This window comes from Fringilla coelebs (assembly GCF_963513975.1).
Source record: "Fringilla coelebs genome assembly, chromosome: 11".
NCBI lineage: Eukaryota > Metazoa > Chordata > Aves > Passeriformes > Fringillidae > Fringilla > Fringilla coelebs.
Window position 1 is genome coordinate 12868530 of NC_140037.1, and position 19560 is coordinate 12888089.

Genomic DNA, 19560 nt, shown 5'->3' on the forward strand with positions numbered 1-19560 from the left:
GATTGGCTTGATAAACCCACTGGGCGTGCAACCCATTTGTCCCATCCAAGATCTCATTCAAAAGTTTTTGTTTTACTTGAACGCCATCTGGGAAATTCTGGCCTGCAGTAATCCAGATGTTTGGAACTGCCAAGAAAATCAGAAAATAAACCCCCTCAGTGTTATGTAGTTAATTGTCTGATTGATCATAGGGACTTAAACAGTGCTGTGAAGTATTTTGGGTCGCCAAAGAAGTGTGTAAATGGGAGCCAGTTGGTCCCTCCAATTAGTGCTTTTTCCTTGGTGTAAAATTATGAATTGTTCTGTCCTAACATGATTGCAGTTCAGGGTACAATGGTAATTATCTTAACATTGAAAATACTTCAGTGTGTTTGCTGCTGGAGAGCTGCTCATTGTGTCGTTGTTGTCTAGATGGAATGGGCCCTGGAGGGTCTCCAGGTATTCGAGGAGTGAAGGGTGAAGTTGGAGAACCAGGAAGAGCAACAATTGGAATACCAGGCCCTCCTGGCAGAGGTGGTTTACCAGGTCTGCCAGGGGCACCAGGATTGCCTGGTTCACCACGTATGTAGAATTTTTATGTCTATTTTCATATTAGATTCAGAGTGAAATAGGATAAATAATAATTTATATATTTAGTTCTTTGCCAGCAAGGATTATTCATCTGTAAACTGTAAATGCTTGACTGACACCTCATTGTGATTGTAGCTCACAAAATTATATATATATGAGTTGACACTCCTTTAAAGTAAGACAATAAACCTAATTATTGTTGAGCATGGTAGCCTGAGAGACTGAAGCACAAAGCTGTGTACACACAGTTTATGACACCAAGGACTTTGAAGGTCTATGCTAGTCTCTTGTTGGCTTAGGTAAAGAATAGACCATGACCCTTATGAACACCTGAGGTAAATGTCTGTCTTGGGAGCAGGTAGTTTGGGTACCAGGAGTCAGATAGGATGCCTGAAGAGACAGTTTCCAGACCTAACGAAACAGAATTTTGTTTTTACATGTTCATTTGCATGGATGTCTGTATTAAATTAGGTGTGCAGTATTTTGTTTTCCTCAGAAATTGAGTATTACAGGATCAGGGTTGAGTTTACAAAACTGTGTTTTACCATCCTGCCACAAGCTGGTTTTTTTTGAGAACCAACCCTTCAGAACAGGGGACACTCCAGTGAGGGAGCCAGTGACCATGGTCTGATAAACTGGTTTTCTGTGGAGAAGAAATAAGCGTTCTCTTAACTTTTTGCTAGTCAAATCTGGCTCAATTTTCTGCAGAGTCTGTAAAGCTCCTGTAGCTGTGTTTAGCTGATGGCTGCAGTTTGTCTCCATGGAGCGTCAGGCCGTGCTGGTCAGCACTCCATCTTACTGTTGTCACAGAGGGGAAGGGTTTGCAGACAGTGTAATTTTAGATTATGTTTGATTGCTTTCTGCTGCTGTTTCCATCAACTTATGTTTCATTCCATTCAGCATATAAAGAGATGTAGACAACAGTCCTGCAGTCATGAAGTGAGGGACGGGGAAAGTCCCCTTAACCCTTTTGCCCTTTAGTATCTTTCCTGAGCTGCAACCACTGAATAAAAGTTATTTGCCATTCTTTACGCTACCTCTCCACAGTTTGGTGAGTTCTTTGGTCAGCTGGTAAATCTGTGAAAAAGTGCAGTGGCAGAGTAGAGGAATTAAACTCTGTTGGATCCACACAGTGAGAACTTTTGCTTTTCTGTATGAAGAGCTAGAAGCAAATGTGGCGGAGAGTGGCAGAACTACCGTGGGTGGTACCAACCAAGATCCATCTCCTTGTGTTACATCCACAGTTGCCATTTTGTCTGGTGCCAGTTGCATCACTGATTTTGTAAGTTAGTAATGAGCTGCAGATCAGCCTTCTCATGGCTTTTCCTTGTCTTCTTTCTGCATATAGGCCCTTCATTCTCCCCAGGGATAATCCTGAGTGGAAGGACTGGGGTCCCAGGGGAGCCTGGGCAAAGAGGGCTGCCAGGAGCTTTGGGTCCAAAGGGCTACAAAGGTAATTAACTCTTGTTTTGAGAGAGCTTTTCAGCTGTCATTGGGCTGAAAGATATTTACAGGTGGTTAATATCCTAAGGGATGAGTTGTAAGTGTCTTTATAACAAATCACAGGAGGGGTTGAAGGAGCCAACAGCCTTTGCAATTTAGAGAGAGTGAGTTGTGCCCAGCACTGTCAGTAAAATCCTATTTCTTCTTCTTATTCTGCACAGGCAAATAAACTGATAAATATATCATGCACAGAAAAATGCCTAAGTAAGTTATACTTTAAAGCCATGAGACTTAGAAATAAAATCTTATTCACTGCTTTTTGCAATAGAGGCTGTAAATGACAAAAAAACTTAATTTTATTCTCCCCTGTGCTAAAAATCATGAGAATTTGGGTCTTCCTGTGTGACAGAACCAGCATGACAAAAGCCATGATGACACAGATATTAGTGTGCTTGGTGATTGTTTGTGTCCATGACCAGTAACAATTCAGGGGGTCATTATAACCTACTGTGAAGGGAACTATGGATTTGTTTTTTCTGATAATTATCTCTTAAAAAATGCACAAGACCTCCCTAAAACTCCCCCAAACCCATCTGTTTAGGAAAGTTTAAATCTTTGGGAAGAGGTCTAGAAGTGCTGAGGTTTGTGCCGCACATTGTTATTTGGTGATGGGCATTGCATGGAAATTAAACTGGAGAAAACCTGAGCTCCACTTGCTTGGCACTCACATCACTGAGCAGAGGAGGCATAAAATCAAATCATATGAGAATGGCTTTGTCTTAATTGAATCAAATACTGCTTTTGGAGCTCTTGCAACTGAAAAGGGTCTTTATCCAAATGAAACTCAGTTTGGAGTATTGACTGTTTTCCAGGAGAGGCAGGTGATTGTGCTTGTGATGGAGGAGTTACAAGAGCTGGCCTAAAAGGCATCTCAGGCCCACCAGGTCCGTCAGGGAGCCCTGGTGTGCCTGGTGCCAAGGGCATTGGTGGGGACCCAGGCTCTGTGGGAGCACCAGGACTGCGAGGCCCTCCGGTAAGGCAGCAAGAGTTTGTGTTGGTTACTCTGAATTGTGGCCATGTGCAATTGCTAGTCTTAAATGTAATGAAAGAATGCTTTTTTTTTTTTCATAATTGCTTCTATTTGTTTGGATCTTTAAAAAAAATCAACCTAGAAATTGATCTGTGTAAAGAAACTGAAAGTAGAGATACTATCAGCTGTAAAAATGGGAGAACAAATGGTTCTTAAATTCTGAGAACTGCACATTCATCAGTCAAGAGAAAAGCAGGAAGAGTTATTCATCCCAGGACTTCTTGGAAGTAGACATACATTGGATTAGACCCAGGGCTCTTCCTAAGTGAGGGCTGGCTGGGGAAGCAGTTGTACATGTGCATGGAGAGAAGATCTGAAAAATCAAACAGGGAGATCTTTCCACATCAATGCTCATAGCTATAAAAACTGTGCTCCACAGATGGAGTCTGCTTCCTAACTGCTGTATGCTAAACACATCAATGAGAGTTGAGCTCTGGTTTTTATCAAACAGCTACCATAACAAATAGGATTTTCCAAAGTGCTGAGCATTGCTCATTGCAAGTATTTACTTTTGAAAATTGTAGTCCATAAAGATACAAGTCATTTGTCTTCAGAGGACCTTCATCAGTGTCAGTAAGCACAGCACACCAAGCAATAGGGAAGAAGTTTCATTGCTTGGCTCTCATTATATCACGAGTGATGTAATGTTCCCAGATGCCATGCAAGATTGCTGTCACTGTTACCAAGGTTTGGCTTGCCACTGTGGAGCTGTAGTGACAGTAGAAACAGCTGAAAACAAACCAACCTCTTTTCCCTCCCAAGTTAATGTACACAATAGGAAACCCTCTGGAGATTCTTTCTGATTGGTCATAGTGTCCTGTCCTTGTATGACATTTTTAAGAAGCAAAGCCTTTTCTCTGCACATTCCCTTTCTTTATGTATTGGTCTGTAGGCTTCAGCTGGTCAGCAAGGACTTCCAGGCCTTAAGGGAGAAAAAGGGGATCCATCCTATGCAACGGTCAAAGGTGCCCGTGGGGACCGCGGTGCGACAGCACCCAGAGGACCTTCAGGCATCCCGGGAGCTCCGGGCAGGGATGGACTTCCAGGCTTGCCAGGCCCACCAGGCCCTCCAGTAAGTCCAGATTAACTAGTAGCAGTGCTTCAGAACTGGAATAAGGAGCAGAGAAAGCAGCCAAGCCTGGCAAACTAGTCCTGATTAGCCCTGTGGTAAAGCTTCGAATACATAAAAAGCTCACAGTCCCTGAGCACAAATTTGTGTTGGTCAGGATTAATGATTGGCATTCCTAGTGCCTCTGTCAAAAGATAAACTTCACTAGACCCTAATGCTGTTCTGTGTTGTGTTCTAAAAGACAAAAGACATTGTAGGCATAATTATAAGTTAAATCTTGAAATATTAAAAAAAAAACACACCAGAATCTTATCAATGAAAAAGAAAGTAAATGTCTTTCAGAATCTGTAGTATTTGCATTTTGGCAAATACAACATAAAATATTCTTTGTAATAGTCACCAAGTTTTGCTGCATTTTAAAATAAAGATGGGTAATTTACAGTGGTTTCTATGTATCTTTTCAGGCTCACCTGAACTTTACACAGAACCAACCAAACTATCTCACACTTTTAAAAATTATAGTGGTGGACATTCTTTCTGCATCCCTTTGACTTTGAGCTGTAATTGTCTTTGCTGTGCACAGGGAGATGGTGGGCTGGGTTTCCCAGGTGAAAAGGGTCTGCCAGGATTACCTGGCTCCAAGGGCCATCGAGGAGAACCTGGTTCTCCTGGTGTTGGATACCCAGGCCCTAGTGGAGTTCGTGGACCACCAGGTGACAGTGGAATGGATGGGTTTCCAGGACAAGCAGGTCTTCCAGGCCCTCCAGGTAGGTATTGCTGGGTCTGCTCTTACTTTGAAAAGGGTAAAACTGCAAGTGAAATGGTACTCAATTTACTGCTGTGCCTGTGGCCTGGCCAGAAGATTGCATTAGGCTAAAGACTGCTCTTCAAAAGAATTGAAACTTGTCTGTGGGTAATTTACAGTGGTTTCTATGTATCTTTTCAGGCTCACCTGAACTTTACACAGAACTAACCAAACTATCTCACACTTTTAAAAATTATAGTGCTGGATGGGGATAGTACCTCACAGCAGTGTCATGCTGCCTTGTTGTTATGGGAGGAGATGTCCATTGTATTGATGTAGCATTAATATCCCCCAGGACCAGTCTGCATAAGCTTTTTTTTCCAATTCAAGTCACATGCTAAATGCTAAAAGCTTTACTAATTCCTAGTTGTGAAAGCTTACATATTTGTTCAGTAATTTTTCTCCTACAGAATCCACTGAATTAAAGTTGCATTGTGAGATAAGTAAAAGTAAAATGCTCTGTACGTGATGTGATCTCCATTTATTCTGCAGTGTACATCAGAAGCCAGCTTTTTACGAGTGCTACATGAAGGCTTTGGGAACAATGAACAGTCCTTTGTGTAGGAGAGTATTTATAGTCAGAACATGTGGGAGAGGGAGTAAGTCATTAGCCAGTTCAGTTTGCACCTCCACAGAGATGTGTAAGAAAACTTGTGAGTGCACCTTTCCTCCCATACTAGGAAATAAAATGCATACGTTAAATACATAACATCCTTTGATGTAGTAAATTTCATCTAATATTAAAGAAATGTGTGTGGATGGAAGAAATAATCATTCCTTATTTGTCCAGATTGAAAGGCCTTATTGTGAAAATGATAAAAAACATTTAAAGAGTCTGTGACTTTGTACTAGTTTGAAAGCAAACCAGTGAGAGATCCCAAGTCAGAACTACAATTTAATAAGAAAATTAAGATAAAGGCAATAATACAGTACCATTGGCTTAAACTGGCAGAGTCATGCTACAACCTCGGTGTTTCTTTGTTGTAGGTATCACCTTGCCCTGCATAGTTCCTGGAGCATATGGGCCCCCAGGGACTCCCGGCTTTCCAGGACTGCCAGGTGGGGACACAGGATGATGTAATGCACTGACTGACTGCCAAACAGCGCTCATTTGTCAAAGAAGATAATACCTCCCAATTAGTCCTCCTCCAAGTGATAGCTATTCCAGAGGGGTAACTGGCAGAACAATGTCCTTTTTTTTCCCAAAGTGACTAGGCCTAAATCCCATGGAGGATCATATTAACTGCACCATTTTTTAGCCTTCATGTAGCCTTGAACACAAACCTTCTGCTTCTGTGTGGCCGTAGCTTTGAGACTTTATTTAGCTTAAATTTTGTATCCAGCACCAGCTTTGCAGAAAATAGTTCGTCCTGTTTTCCTGTGCTGTGTTTTTGTGTTCTGCTATTTGTTTGTTGATATTATTAATTAATATATTTTTACCCTTAGGTCCCAAAGGCAGCAAAGGCTTCTCTGGCATTCCAGGCCAACCTGGGTTACATGGTTCTAAAGGACAGCCAGGGTCTCCAGGAATAATAGGCTTGCAAGGGGAACCTGGTAAGAGGGGAGTTACTGGAGTTCTTTTTATTGTCTGATCAATGTGTACAATACTTTATCAGAAGAGTTATCTGACCGTCCTGGCCACCTCTGCCTCACACATTCGTATTGCTCCATCGAGTGTGTTCCATTGTGCTCCTTGCAAATGCAGGCAAGTGATTGCAGCTTGGGAGAAAACAAAGGAAATATTCAGCATGTTTATCACCTGCCTGTAACACTGTATCACTGCTGGGAGAAAGGTCAGCACTTTGTTTCTCCAGAGACCATTGTCACATACTTTGTTCCAGTTTAGGTTAGCCACAAATTTAGTGTAACATTTATTTTAAGCCCTGTGGTTCTCTGGTAAAGGCTCACTGTACACACAGCTTGGACGCATTTTAGCCATAGGCATTTCTGATGGTTGTGTAAAGAAAGACCAAGAAGCAAAGGTGATGAGGGTTAAGGGTTTTGTCCTTTTGCTTAACATACCAAGCTTGGAATGTTTTATATAGCTGCAACTACACATTTCTACACTATTCTTTTATTGAAAAAAAAAAGCCAAAAAACCTAAACCTTTCAACAGTTTCATCACTTTCTATCACCAGTTATTGTTCCTAATTCAGTACTGAAATATTTGCAACTTTTCAAGCAACTTTTTCTTTAATGGAACTTTTTAAAATGTATATTTGAGATGCTATTGGAAGCCATATTCTGTCCTTCTGTTGAGTGACTTTTATGGATCTTCTCTTTAAGGCTTCCCTGGACCTCGAGGAGAGCAAGGCTCGCAAGGACTTCCAGGACTGGATGGAACAGATGGTTTGCCTGGGAAAATGGGTGCTCCAGGCTTAGCTGGAATAAAAGGAGCCCTTGGAGATGTATTTGGTGCTGAGAGTGGAACTGTGGGAGAGCGTGGCCGACCTGGACTTCCAGGTGATAAAGGGCTTACAGGTGATATTGGATTTCCAGGACCAAAAGGTAAGCACTGATATTGCTTGTATCTGGGAATATCAAACTATTTTTCTTTCAAAGGCCCTTCCTCTTTCCAATCACTTTAAGATAATGCAACTCCTCTGAGCTGCTCATAGATGGTGATTTGCTGGTTTTCTATTAGAATCTAATACAACTCAAAGGCTTTTATCAAAACTCACTTTTTAATTAAAAGGGGTAATTTTGCTTTATTTGTTCTGTAACCTCCCATCTCTCTGTTTCCAGGGCTGGATGGAAGACCAGGCCTCTTGGGTGTTAAAGGTGAACAGGGTCAGCCAGGATATTCGGGTGTCCCTGGACTGCGGGGTCCTCCTGGCCCTGGAGGTCCTTTTGGCATTAAGGGAAAACCAGGACCCTTGGGGTCAGCTGGCCTTACAGGAGCACCAGGTATGTGGTGTTTTCAAATGAAGACAACTAGCTGAGCTGAGCTCTGTGGTCTTGAAGTGTGGGAGAAGTTTGACATTGCTCAGAGTGAGCTCCTACCTGTGGTTAGGGATCACAGTGCAGAATTTGAGCCTATTGACTCTGGCTGCTGGGCAATTCCTGGGAAATGTTACCCCAATACTGTAGGAAGTACAGCAGAAAGATAGAAGAAAGCATCTTAAATGTCATGAAGTTTTTAACATCTTTGCTTTTACATGTTGGCTGTATCATTGACTAATCTTCATTTCCCATTATCATGGCCATTAATTGCTATTGTGTGAGGTTGTTTGAAATGTGATTTAGATTGAAAAATTGTTGGCTTTCTCAGGACGAGCGCTTCTCTTCTCTGTTTTTCTCTTTGCTGGGGCAGAAGAGAGCTTTATTTTCCTTCACTTCAGAGGAAAAAATCCCCACCACTCGAGTATAGTGGTATCTGTAAAGCTGTACTGACTGAAGTGTTTCATAACAGTATATGAAAGATTGGAGAACCGAGCAAAGAGAGACCTGGGAATTGGTAGATGATGGTCTGGGACATAAAAGTGCTCTTCTGACATAGTAGAATGACAATGCTGAAGGACAGTGGCAACAAATGAATGAAAGCAGTAACATCACTTGACATGAAAATTATGGGGTTTTTAATTAAAAAAAAATTAATATTAGCATTCCTTCTGCCTCTCTATTGTTTCACATTTGTGGTCTGTGTGCCATATTTTACTTTTCTTCAACTGTTTTTAAAAACCTCCCATAACTAGGATGATAAGCTCCAAATAACTAAGTTTTTTTGCAGCTGTTGTCTCCCTGAATCATTAATTTCTTTTGTAGCCTTATTCTTTCTGTTTACATATTTTGTCTGTTTTTTCCTTCACCATGTTTCTATTCCATTTATCATCAACTCTCCATTTCTGATGTCACACTGTTTGGTTATGGGTTCTTCACATAGGCTGTCAAGGTGAGAAAATGCAGTGTAGCATAAAAGCTCATGGACTAACAACCCAGCTTTTAATGCTACAAGAATTGCATTGACCATAGGTGATACCCCTTATCATTGCTAATCAAAGCAGGAGGCAAAGAACCATTGTAATGAGAATGCTCAGACAGTAACAAAGTCTCAAGCCTGTAAGGAAGTTATTAAAATACAGAGATTTTAAGTGTGTGTGTTTTCCTTGTCTTCTTAAATAAGGCAGCTCTTTCATCTGCTTAAAAAAATGCTGGGTTGTTACACAAAGCCCTAAGTGTAACAGAACTCGAATATTGACTGCAACTGCAGCAAAGGTAATTTTTCAGGAGCCATCTGATTTTTCCTTCTCTTCATTCCTTTGGATCTGAGCATTCTGTTTTTAATGGTTTGAGCCTTTGTTTAAAATTGTATACCATTAAAAGCTTCAGCTAGAAACATTTAGAGGCAAAATAGTGCATATGGTATTGGTTTTGTGAGAGCACAGTCAGCTTGTTCCTGTAGTGAGCAATTGGCTCTTGAGAAGTAGAGTTAACTCCCAGGGTGAAAATAAGAACGTGTGAAAATAAGCCTGTCTAGCTGATTGATCTCTGGTTCACCCAGACAATGGGGTAGGGAGCAGAAGCTGCCATTAATGATGCTCCCCATTCTGTCTTGGCTGCCCTGATGATGAAAGTAAGACTGTGCATTGTAGGTCAGTGTCTGGTGGTCAAAATAAGGGGTTTCACTCTTGCCAGTTGTGTAGTGATGTAGGCAGTAACCCTCCTTGTAGGTATTTCATTATTAGATGACTAATGCTTTTGCAGTTCTAAGCTTTATGCCTTCTAGTAGGCTGCATGTGCCATAAGGTCCATTTGTCATTAAAACAATGCTGTGTTTAAAGAGCTTGGGGAGCTGCCACAAACTGTCCTAGTTCTGTGCAATATCCTGGATTGAGTTTTTTCTTGTATTGATTCAGGACCTCCTGGAGTCAAAGGCGTGGCTGGGGATGTAGGACCACAAGGCCCTGCTGGCATGAAAGGCTTCCCAGGTCTTGATGGTGCTCCAGGATCTCCTGGGGAAAGAGGATTCTTAGGGCCACCTGGACCTTTTGGTCAGGATGGACATCCAGGTTTCTCTGGGCCAAAAGGTAAGTGTTTCAGTCCTGAGATTGCTGGGCCCACAAAAAAATAACTTTGCTGGTGCTGATTTTAGGCCCAACTTGCTGGAATGGGATGAATCCCAAACTAGTGTTGGGATGCGTTTGTTTTGCTGCTGAGTTACAAATTATGGATTTAATTGTCAATCGTGTCCCTAAGAAAATCTATCTTAAAGGTCTTAGGACTTTGTGGACAAAGGTTTGTGTAAATCAAAATAGACAAGAAAATTGAAGAAATGAACAGTGAATGAAATTTATAGAAAGGAGTGAGTCAAGCACAAATCAAATGGGAAGTAAAAATTTGCAAACTGTGTGATCTTTAAGCACCAGTACAGTAGTTGGTTACCTGGAGAATAACACAAAGCAATAGAGCTGTGGAACTGCATGTTGTTCTCTTGCAAATTGATTATGTTTGATCTGCACTGGAAGCAGGACCAGGCTCTCAAAGTTGACCTGAGAAGTGCTGGTTGAAAGTATTGTGAGTGGAGACAGTGGCAGTGCTGTGCCTGTGCCCAGATTTGGGTGATTGGCCAGCCCCAGGCAGCCTCTCCCTGCCCCAGGGTGGGTGTTCAGTGTACCAGGAGAGACTGATATTCCTTTTTTAATTCTCAAAATTTCTGTGCAGGTGAGAAAGGCTCTTCTGGCCTGCTTGGTTTCCCTGGCATGCCAGGGCTGCCTGGTGTCCCTGGAGTGAATGGGTTTAAAGGAGCTCCTGGCACAGCTGGAGGAAAAGGAAGTCCAGGAGTTGTGGGACTTCAAGGTCAAAAAGGTGAGAAACAGCTGAACGGCTTTTGGTGGCTGTGCAGCAGAGGGACTTAGGAGGCAATTCTGAGATGTCTGTGTCTGATATTACTCTTCTAAATATTGTAATCTTCTATTTTTCAATACTTTGGCCTGTTTACCAAAGAGTACTAATGAATTTGCATCAGGAGACAGGGAAGTTCTGTTTCTCTCTGCTAGATTATTTTGCAAGATTTCCTGACTTTTTTATTTCTTCAGGTGACAGAGGTGATATAGGTCCACCGGGTCTTCCTGTTCTTGGGACTTCAGAACAGATACTGCAAATCAAAGGAGACAAAGGAGATCCTGGATTGGCTGGACTGGGAGGATTCCCAGGACCTAGAGGTATTTCACAACATTGCAGTTAGTTGCCAGTATCAGTTGTTCAGTATCTGGGCTTGTTACCAGTGGAGCATGGTCTATCCTTTTGGCAGTGCCTGCAGTGTTACTGTTTTCAGTTCTGCATTTCCAGTCTAGCAAGACTTGCATATGGCAGTTCTGGGTTTTAAGAAAACAGTTTTCCTTTGGAGTTCTGTTCTGTAGATCTAATGCCATCCCTTCTTCCTCTTTAGGAGAGTTTAGTGTAACAGGTCAGCTGACCCAAATGAGCTGGATGTGTGTATTATTGAATGAAATTCCACTCTTCTGTATTACCCAGGTGATAAAGGAATCCCAGGAAGCCGTGGACAGCCTGGTCTCCCTGGTCCAGTTGGGTCACCAAGCAAAGAGAGAGGTCTTCATGGTGACCCAGGCTTCCCTGGTCCACCTGGACAGCCTGGCCTGCCAGGACAGAAGGGTGCACACGGTATCATGGGATTTCCAGGAATGCCAGGAGAGAGGGTAAATAACTTCTTAAGTATCATCTTCTTCTCTGGGTGCTCTTTGCAAAACCCTGTGTTCTAATAGGTACTTCTGTAGCACAGCAGCAGAACCTGGCAGGACTTTTCCTTACAAAACTTCCAGATTGCTTTTGTTTGGCTCATACCATTAAATGGCATTTTACATAGTATTTCTTCCTACAACTTTGTGTTCTGTTACTCCACATGACCCAAGCTTGAAACAGCAAGAATAAAAACCAAGATTAATTGTGGTTGGGTTGGTTTCTTTCAGGGTTCAGATGGCACCACAGGAACACTTGGATTCCCAGGACCTATTGGCCTTCCTGGTCCAAAAGGTAAAAAATCTTTCACAGTGTATATGGTATTTCATTATACACAGTCCTAATATTAATGACACAGAGGAATAAGCAGTGTTCTGGAAGTGTCCATTGCTCTCCAGTGACTGGCTCCAAGTACATATCCCCTTGTAAGAGGCTTCATTCAGACAAGACCTATACCAAACCTAAATACTTTATGGTTCTCTGAAAGTTTGGCCACAGCACTCTGTGAAACCTGTTGGACAGTGCAAAAAACCCCCTCTTCTCTCATCTCCTTGTGTCAAAAATGAAGGATGTTGTGGAATTACCTGTAAATGTCTGTCTTGTGCATTTGCATGAGTGGATCTGCATCCATTGATGGTTATAAGACTCAGGTGCATCATTTGCTATTGTCTTTGTTTGCACCATGAATTTGAAATATAGCAAGGTTTATTTTCTTAAACAAGCCCTGGAAACTGATGTCCATAGTCAACGACAGAATGGCCTTTTTTTCCTTTCCCAGGTGAACAGGGAGAGTCTGTTGGTGTTCCTGGCATTGCTGGACCAAAAGGAGAGAGAGGAGACCCAGGGTTTCCAGGTAAAGTAGGTCTTGGTTGCTCACTTCAAGAATACAAAATTCTAGAGACTAAACAGGTTGGCATTGCCAAATTTAGGTATTTTTGTAATCCTGAAAGTGAGATTTGTGCTGTCTGCAATCCAGGTGGTCACAAATCTGGATGATAATGAACACATCTGAGACCAGCCTGGTTCTAGTGCTGGGTTCACTTCACTTCTTGAGGAGTGAACTTGCACTGGCATTGGCACCCTGGGAGTCCAGCCCCGGGCCCAGGTGATGGCTGAGCAAACACAAATGCTGTAACCTCAGCATGCCATGTTTCTCACCCTCTTCATGCCTTCCTCCAGTTTGACTTGTATGTTTATATCTTTTTAGGAGAGAGAGGGAGAGAAGGACTCAAGGGTGAACCAGGCTATCCAGGAAACACTGGGGTGAATGGACCCAAAGGCAACCCAGGAGATCTTGGCCAAGAAGGACCAGCAGGTACTGGGCTGAGCACTCATGTTGTGACTATGACAACCTCACCTTGATGCTTCCTTAGCCCTGTTTGGCCTGTCTTAGCTGAGAATTAAACAAGAAGTTTGGCAAGAAAATGGGAATTTTCTTGGACAGAAGTGTAAGGTGTCACCGTGTCCTGCTGGTCAAATATGGTGAAATCTGCAATACTGAAACCCAAAGGAATCCCATTAGTAAATAGGGAAGATCTGAATTAGATACAAGCATTAGTAGCTTCTTCACAGCTCTTTCATTGCAACATTTTTGTCTGTTCCCTCTCTAGAGCCAAACCTACCCAGAGGAATGGCTACAAGTGTCTTTTGAGGGGTAATTGGCAGGTAGATTCCCAAATGGTTATCAAGATCAAAGGTTGGAGAACAGTGGAAGTTGTTATTGAAATGTTTTATTTGAAAAAACAATTAGTTTTTTGTGTGTGGACTGTTCATGTGTTACTTAGTGGATGATGAAGAATGTCACTGCTATGATTAAAAAAATCAAAAATAGTTTTATAAATGCCATGCTAATGGAGGCATGAGGAGAGATTTGGATCTGATTTTGCTTTATTTAAATAGTAATTTATTCACCTATCTTATGAGTTAAGTGCAGGAGCACAAGCTGTAAGATGGAGCTGTGAGCTGTTTCAGCCTGGACATGATGTGTAGTACCGGAATATTTTTCTGCTTGCTTTTAGGAATCTCTGGAAATGCTGGGCTGAGAGGAGCCCCAGGCCCACCAGGACCCCCAGGACAGCCAGGATCTGTTGGATTCCCTGGAGCTCGTGGAACAATGGGACCTAAAGGTAGATGTGCAATCTGCACATGGAAAGAGGATTTGGGCCAGAAAAGCAGAGTTTTGGCCAAGTGTCTCAGGCAGGCAGTGTGTGATGGGCCAGCTGTGCGTGGGAAAGGGCTCCCTCTTGGCAACCTGGTGCAGGCACCAGCTGCTAGGAATGAGCAGAGCAAGGGCTGAAAAGGGAGGGGCTTTCACTTGGCTTTAATCTCTAATGGGTCTTCATGGAGGGCAAAACTGGAGAGAGCAATGGGAAGAGTTTCTGTGACGGGCACTTGTGTGAAGGAAGATTTACAGCTTTACGTACTGTGCTCCCCTGTGCTCACTTATGTGTTCCCAATGTCTCCTCAGGCTTTCATGGATTTCCAGGTTTAAATGGTCTGAATGGCTTGCCTGGCACAAAAGGCTCTCCTGGAACACCAGGTAAAGGAAATGTGTAGTGGAAGTGTGATAGCTAGGGAGGTAGGTAACTGCTCCTCCATGAGAGCAATGTTTCCCACAAAATTCCCTTATTCCACCCAGTTCTGGCTTTAATTATGACCTGAAGAAAAACCTCAGGATATTGAATGTGCATTAACTCTTCTTCAATGCCAGTAAGAACAGGATGCAGCCTGAGAAGTTAAAGAGGCTTTTCTGGTGATGGTTCTCCTTGGATTCCTGAAGGATTGTGTCACTTCTGGAAAACTAATAGAATGAAGTCATAAAACTCTTTATAATGGATGTTTGATTTGAGCAGGGCAGCACCAAATGCTTGCTTTGAATTGGACTTAGCAGTGAAATGTTTCTGTACTGCTTTTCAGAGCCCTCCATTATATGGAGCTCAAGGAAGGCATCAATAAAATCAGAAGCTGATTTCTTTGATTTGTTTCCAGATTCTGCTTTTAGGGAGCTTTTGCTGGACTTTCTCATATTTGAATCATATGAAATGGAATGCAGTTCTGTGTTGCAAACAGGGTTTTACTAAAGTAAAGACTTGAAGAAAGATCTTACCAAAAAGACTTGTTTAGTTACAGTCATGTTGTAAAGTAGCAGCTAAAATTTGTAGCAGCTGTTTTATGGATGAAAATGGATAGACTTCATGTGTACAACTCAAACAATAACTGTGTTTTCTTTGTTTAAAACATTATCAGAAGGCAATGATTTGCGGCATATAGATCCTCCACAATTTTCCTGAGACAGCTGCTTTTAGTGTATACTTTTTCTAGCGTGGCATTCTGAACATCTCCCTGCAGCTTTTCCAGGAGCCTCTGTCCTGCACCACTTGTGCCTGTGTGCATTCTGCAGCAGTCTGTGCAAACTGAGTTCCCTCCCTGAGCTGCAGTATGAAGCCCACAAGGTTATTTAAAGACCAGAACCTTGAGTCTCGTGTGTCCTAGTGAGAGACACAGCATACAGGCTGGCAGCAGATCCTGTCACAGGACTGCTGTGTTCCCATTCTTGTGCAAGAGCTTGTGGGGAGACCAGAACAGTCATGTGCTCTTCTCTCAGCATCTCACAGATTGTTTAAATTCACTCTGCACAGTCAGAGTAACATGTGAGGCACCAAATCACCAATTTCAGCTGCTCTACTGAAAACAGCAGAGACAGTAGTAAATGGCTAGTTTTTAAATCACCACTCATTTTGTGTAATAATTTGACTGCTATTAGGCAATTTGAATGGGCTCTCTTATATTTGTTAACCATGTTTAATTAGGTCTGAGTGAAGCTGGACTGAAAGGGCCTGCAGGTCTCCCAGGTACAAAGGGTGAAGAAGGCTCTCCAGGCTTGGGAAGAGGGGCTGCAGGATTCCCTGGACCAAAAGGCTCATCAGGAGACATGGGTAAATACTGATGTTCTGAAAGCAGGATGTATTACAGCTGAGGTTAATGGGTTGCATGGTCAGCAGAACTACCAAAGACAGTTCCTGAAGCCTCCAAGGTGGTTAGAAGCTTGACAGGTAAATGTGAAATCTGTGATGTTGCTGTGTATTTTGATAAACAGTTGGTTGCACTGTTCTGAAAGTATCTGTATCACTCTTGAACAGCACAGTATGTGTTGTTTCTCCTCCTGTAGTGAGATGTCTTTTAGTTCTCCTCAGTATAAATGCTCCCCAGCCACTGCTTTTGTTAATGGATCTATGAAGATCCATGAAGACCTTTTGTTGTCCCTCACTTTGTGTTCCTTATTCCAGGTCCCCCTGGTCCTATGGGACTGCCTGGCCTGCCAGGAACACCTGGAGTTTCTCTTCCATCTGATATACAGGGCAGACCTGGAGATGCTGGTGTTCCAGGCACTGATGGGAGTTCAGGTGTGTGTGGAAGGTTTGGAAGCTCTGTCATGGTGGCACTGGTACCATTCAGTACCTCACAGCCTTGGGGAGGCTGAGATTCCAGCCTTTCCCCATGCAGAAAGAAATGCTGGGGATAGCCCCACAATTTACTTTGCCCCAGAAGTAGATTTTGCCAATTAACTCTGTTGTCTCTAGGTTTTCCAGGTCCTCCAGGACCACGAGGGCCCCCTGGCCCAGCTTCTGACCAAGGGGACACAGGCACTCCAGGTTTCCCTGGTGTTCTTGGCTTGAGAGGCATTAAGGGTGATGTGGGACCCACTGGTCCAATTGGACTCCCTGGAGCATCTGGATTCAAAGGTAACCTTGAAAGGACCTGGGATTGGTTTGGCAGCAGTAGGAATGGTTGTTGGGTGGTTAGTGTGGCCTCCTCATTCAGGTGTAACAGCGGAATTTGAGGTCTCAGTTTTTCCTTTTGGCTCCTGCAGATTTTACCTACTGACTCCAAAAGCAGCAAAGTGGGGCCAGCTCCAGGTGTTCTCAGTGTGTCCCTAATTATTTTTTTCCACTTATCTTTGTATTTTTTCTGAGTAGATGGTATCCACCTGCAATGTTGCTGTGCTTATTGATCTGCTTGTGCTCTCTAGGCAAGGACTGGAGTTGCTGTTTCATCCCACCTGTCCTGTATGCTCAGAGGGATTAGTGTGCTGGATTTAGGTCTCAGCAAGAGGCTAATAGGATTGTAGGAGTTCAGAGATGTTCTGGGCTAAGGCAGGGAGCATGTTGATCTCTCTCTGGTCTGTAGAAAGGAGGCCAAAGAGCAGCTGCACACAGGGACTCCAGGAGCAAGGTTTGAGAGACACCACACAAGTCAAAAGCCAGGGCAGGATGGAGAACCACTGTCACATGAACAGCTGTCTGCTGTCTTTGTAGGCTGGCAGATCCCATCCCTCTGTGCTGTGCACAGAGATGGATTTAATAGTAAAGATGTGTACTCTCCAAACCGTGTCCTTGGGCTACCCCAGGAAGGGGAAGGGTACTTTCAATAAAGTACAGTTAGGTAGCAGTGGAAGTTCTTGTTTTGAGGCTCTCCAGGCATTGTGGATGTGAAATTGGGCTACCACTAATAGCCACCTGATGACTTCTTGCCAGCCTAACAAACATAGCCCTTCCCCCAACAACCAACCTCATAGCAGAACTAACTATTGTAATTGTACTTTTCAACTGATCTGCCTTCCCAATCATCCTAGCAGGGGCTGCAGTCCTACTTACTGCCTCATACCCCCTGTACATACTCATGATAACACAATGAGACTGCCTTCAGGATTGTGGTCCCCTCTTGGAGTCCCTCTGCTGTTGCTGCCATCAGTGAGAGCCACAGCTGTGGGTCAGAATTAGTGCTTAGGCCCAGTCTTAGCTGTGTGTCTTTGCAGGTGCAAGAGGTGAGCCTGGCCTAATGGGGATGCCAGGTAAAGATGGGCCTCCAGGGGATCCTGGTTATGCTGGGCTGAAAGGTGAAATGGGTCCTCGAGGTGAGTGCTGGAGGATTTAAAAAGCTGTTATTTATTGCACCTGGTTTGGGCTGGGGATGACTTCAAAGCTCCCTTAATGGACTTATTTGGGAGATTCTTGATTTCTTGTAGACTGAAACAATTAAGAAAGAGCTTGACATACTTTTTACGAGACCCTGAGTGCTGATGTACAAAGGTGGTCCTAATTTCACATTTTTCTCCTTTTTGTCAGGATTAGCATCAAAGCTGTATGGTTTTTGTGGGATACTGACACATCCTTTGCCCCATGTGCAGGTCTCCCTGGCAGACCAGGGGCTCCAGGAATAACTCCACAGCCAGAAGAAGTCACAGCCCCTGCAGGATTACCTGGTCTGCCAGGAATTGATGGTGTTCCTGGCTTTGATGGAGATCCTGGATTCCATGGCCCAGCTGGAAAACCAGGTAAAAAGTACACTCAGATCACCAAAATGCTGTTCTTCTGGAGAAAAACACTACTTTATCAAATGCATTAGGGATGTTTACAGGGTTTTTTAATTAAGGAAAGAATTCCATCAAAATGCATACAAATATAATATATATCAATATAATGCTGCATTTTTAACCATGTGTGATTCTCAGATGCACCTCTCAATCCTTTTACAGACAACCAGATCAGGTGAAGCCTCTTTTGGAGGTGGCTGTTTATAACCACAGCTGGTGAAGAGTGAGCTCTTGGCATGGCTGCTGACATCTTATTTCCCTTCTGGAATAAGATTGCAGGAGTCAAAGCAATGTGTGAGGAAAAATGAGGAAATAATGATACTAATAATTGCATTTTATTTCAGGCCCAAAAGGTTTGCCAGGAAGACCTGGTTTGAAAGGACGTGATGGCTTACCTGGAACCCCTGGCATGGCTGGGGATCCAGGACTTTCAGGTGCCCCAGGACCACAGGGATTTGAAGGTAATTTTATGATTCGGGGAGCACAGATCAAAAAGAAGCAAACAGTAGAAATGTGTTTGTTTACAGCCAGTTTGCTTAGGAAAACCAGGGGATTTCTGTGGTATTGTGTTTTGTATCTGCAATGGAGGAAATTTAATATTCAGTGAGGAAAGTTCTGTCACATGTCCTTGTTGATGTCATGGTGCTTTCTGTCGGTGCATTTCTAAACACCTTTTGGATTTAATGTTTTGTGGATGTGGGAATGATGTTGAAGATCTAGAGGAGTGATAAAATATTCACAATAACCATAGCTGTGAGGCTTGGACAGGAGAGGAAAGGCCCAGTGAGAAAGAAGAGAAATATCATCAAGAAAAGTGCTATAGCAAAAATGAATGAATTAGGTTTTGGTTGGTGCTTTGAGAGCCTCAGAACTACTGTACTGTGAGATATACCTAACACACTGGCACCAGAGTTCTTGGGCAAAGAAGAACTAAAAGAGGAAGGGAATAGGTGGGTGGTGCTGTGAAATGACTGCTTTTGGAGCTGTTAAGTCTAGTAATTCATATAACAACCCTATAGCTTGGGGTCCTCGTTGTACAAGAGTGCCATAAGCAATGCCAGGTGGGGTACAGAGCCAGCTGATGTCCACCCTGTGCCCTGGCAGGAGTGATTCCTCCTCTGTCTCCTAGGTGCTGCCGGGAAGCCGGGTCCCCTTGGCTTGCCGGGCATGCCCGGCCGCAGCGTGGGCGTGGGGTACACGCTGGTGAAGCACAGTCAGTCAGAGCAGATCCCCCCGTGTCCCATCGGCATGAATAAGCTCTGGGATGGCTACAGCTTGTTGTACGTGGAGGGGCAGGAGAAGTCCCACAACCAGGATCTCGGTGAGTTGAGAGAATTCTCTCAAGAATGAACACAAATTAACATTTAAAAAGCCATCCTCTGTGGCAGTGCAGAGGGCTGTGGTGGGGCTGGTGGCAGGTGGCTTGGCCAGACCCGCACTGGGAGCGGTGTCACTCGTGCCATCCTCACCACTAAATGTTGGTGTGTATGACTTGGAGTCTTTGCTTGGTGTGA

At 43.4% G+C, this 19560-nt stretch overlaps 1 protein-coding gene across 1 annotated transcript in view; it reads left to right on the forward strand.

The window, feature by feature from the left end:
* The window catches only part of COL4A6 (collagen type IV alpha 6 chain), a 108574-nt gene that overhangs the window by 86836 nt on the left and 2178 nt on the right, over positions 1-19560 (forward strand). The window contains exons 19-43 of the mRNA XM_084212883.1: positions 412-561; positions 1919-2023; positions 2886-3046; positions 3996-4175; positions 4756-4939; positions 5965-6036; positions 6424-6531; positions 7264-7485; positions 7723-7884; positions 9834-10004; positions 10639-10782; positions 11013-11138; positions 11452-11633; positions 11904-11967; positions 12452-12526; positions 12881-12988; positions 13692-13799; positions 14141-14212; positions 15483-15608; positions 15960-16076; positions 16254-16415; positions 17489-17587; positions 17861-18007; positions 18391-18507; positions 19176-19367. Of these exons, the coding sequence (XP_084069009.1) occupies positions 412-561; positions 1919-2023; positions 2886-3046; positions 3996-4175; positions 4756-4939; positions 5965-6036; positions 6424-6531; positions 7264-7485; positions 7723-7884; positions 9834-10004; positions 10639-10782; positions 11013-11138; positions 11452-11633; positions 11904-11967; positions 12452-12526; positions 12881-12988; positions 13692-13799; positions 14141-14212; positions 15483-15608; positions 15960-16076; positions 16254-16415; positions 17489-17587; positions 17861-18007; positions 18391-18507; positions 19176-19367 (3354 nt within the window). The remainder of the gene's footprint in view (positions 1-411; positions 562-1918; positions 2024-2885; positions 3047-3995; positions 4176-4755; positions 4940-5964; positions 6037-6423; positions 6532-7263; positions 7486-7722; positions 7885-9833; positions 10005-10638; positions 10783-11012; positions 11139-11451; positions 11634-11903; positions 11968-12451; positions 12527-12880; positions 12989-13691; positions 13800-14140; positions 14213-15482; positions 15609-15959; positions 16077-16253; positions 16416-17488; positions 17588-17860; positions 18008-18390; positions 18508-19175; positions 19368-19560) is intronic.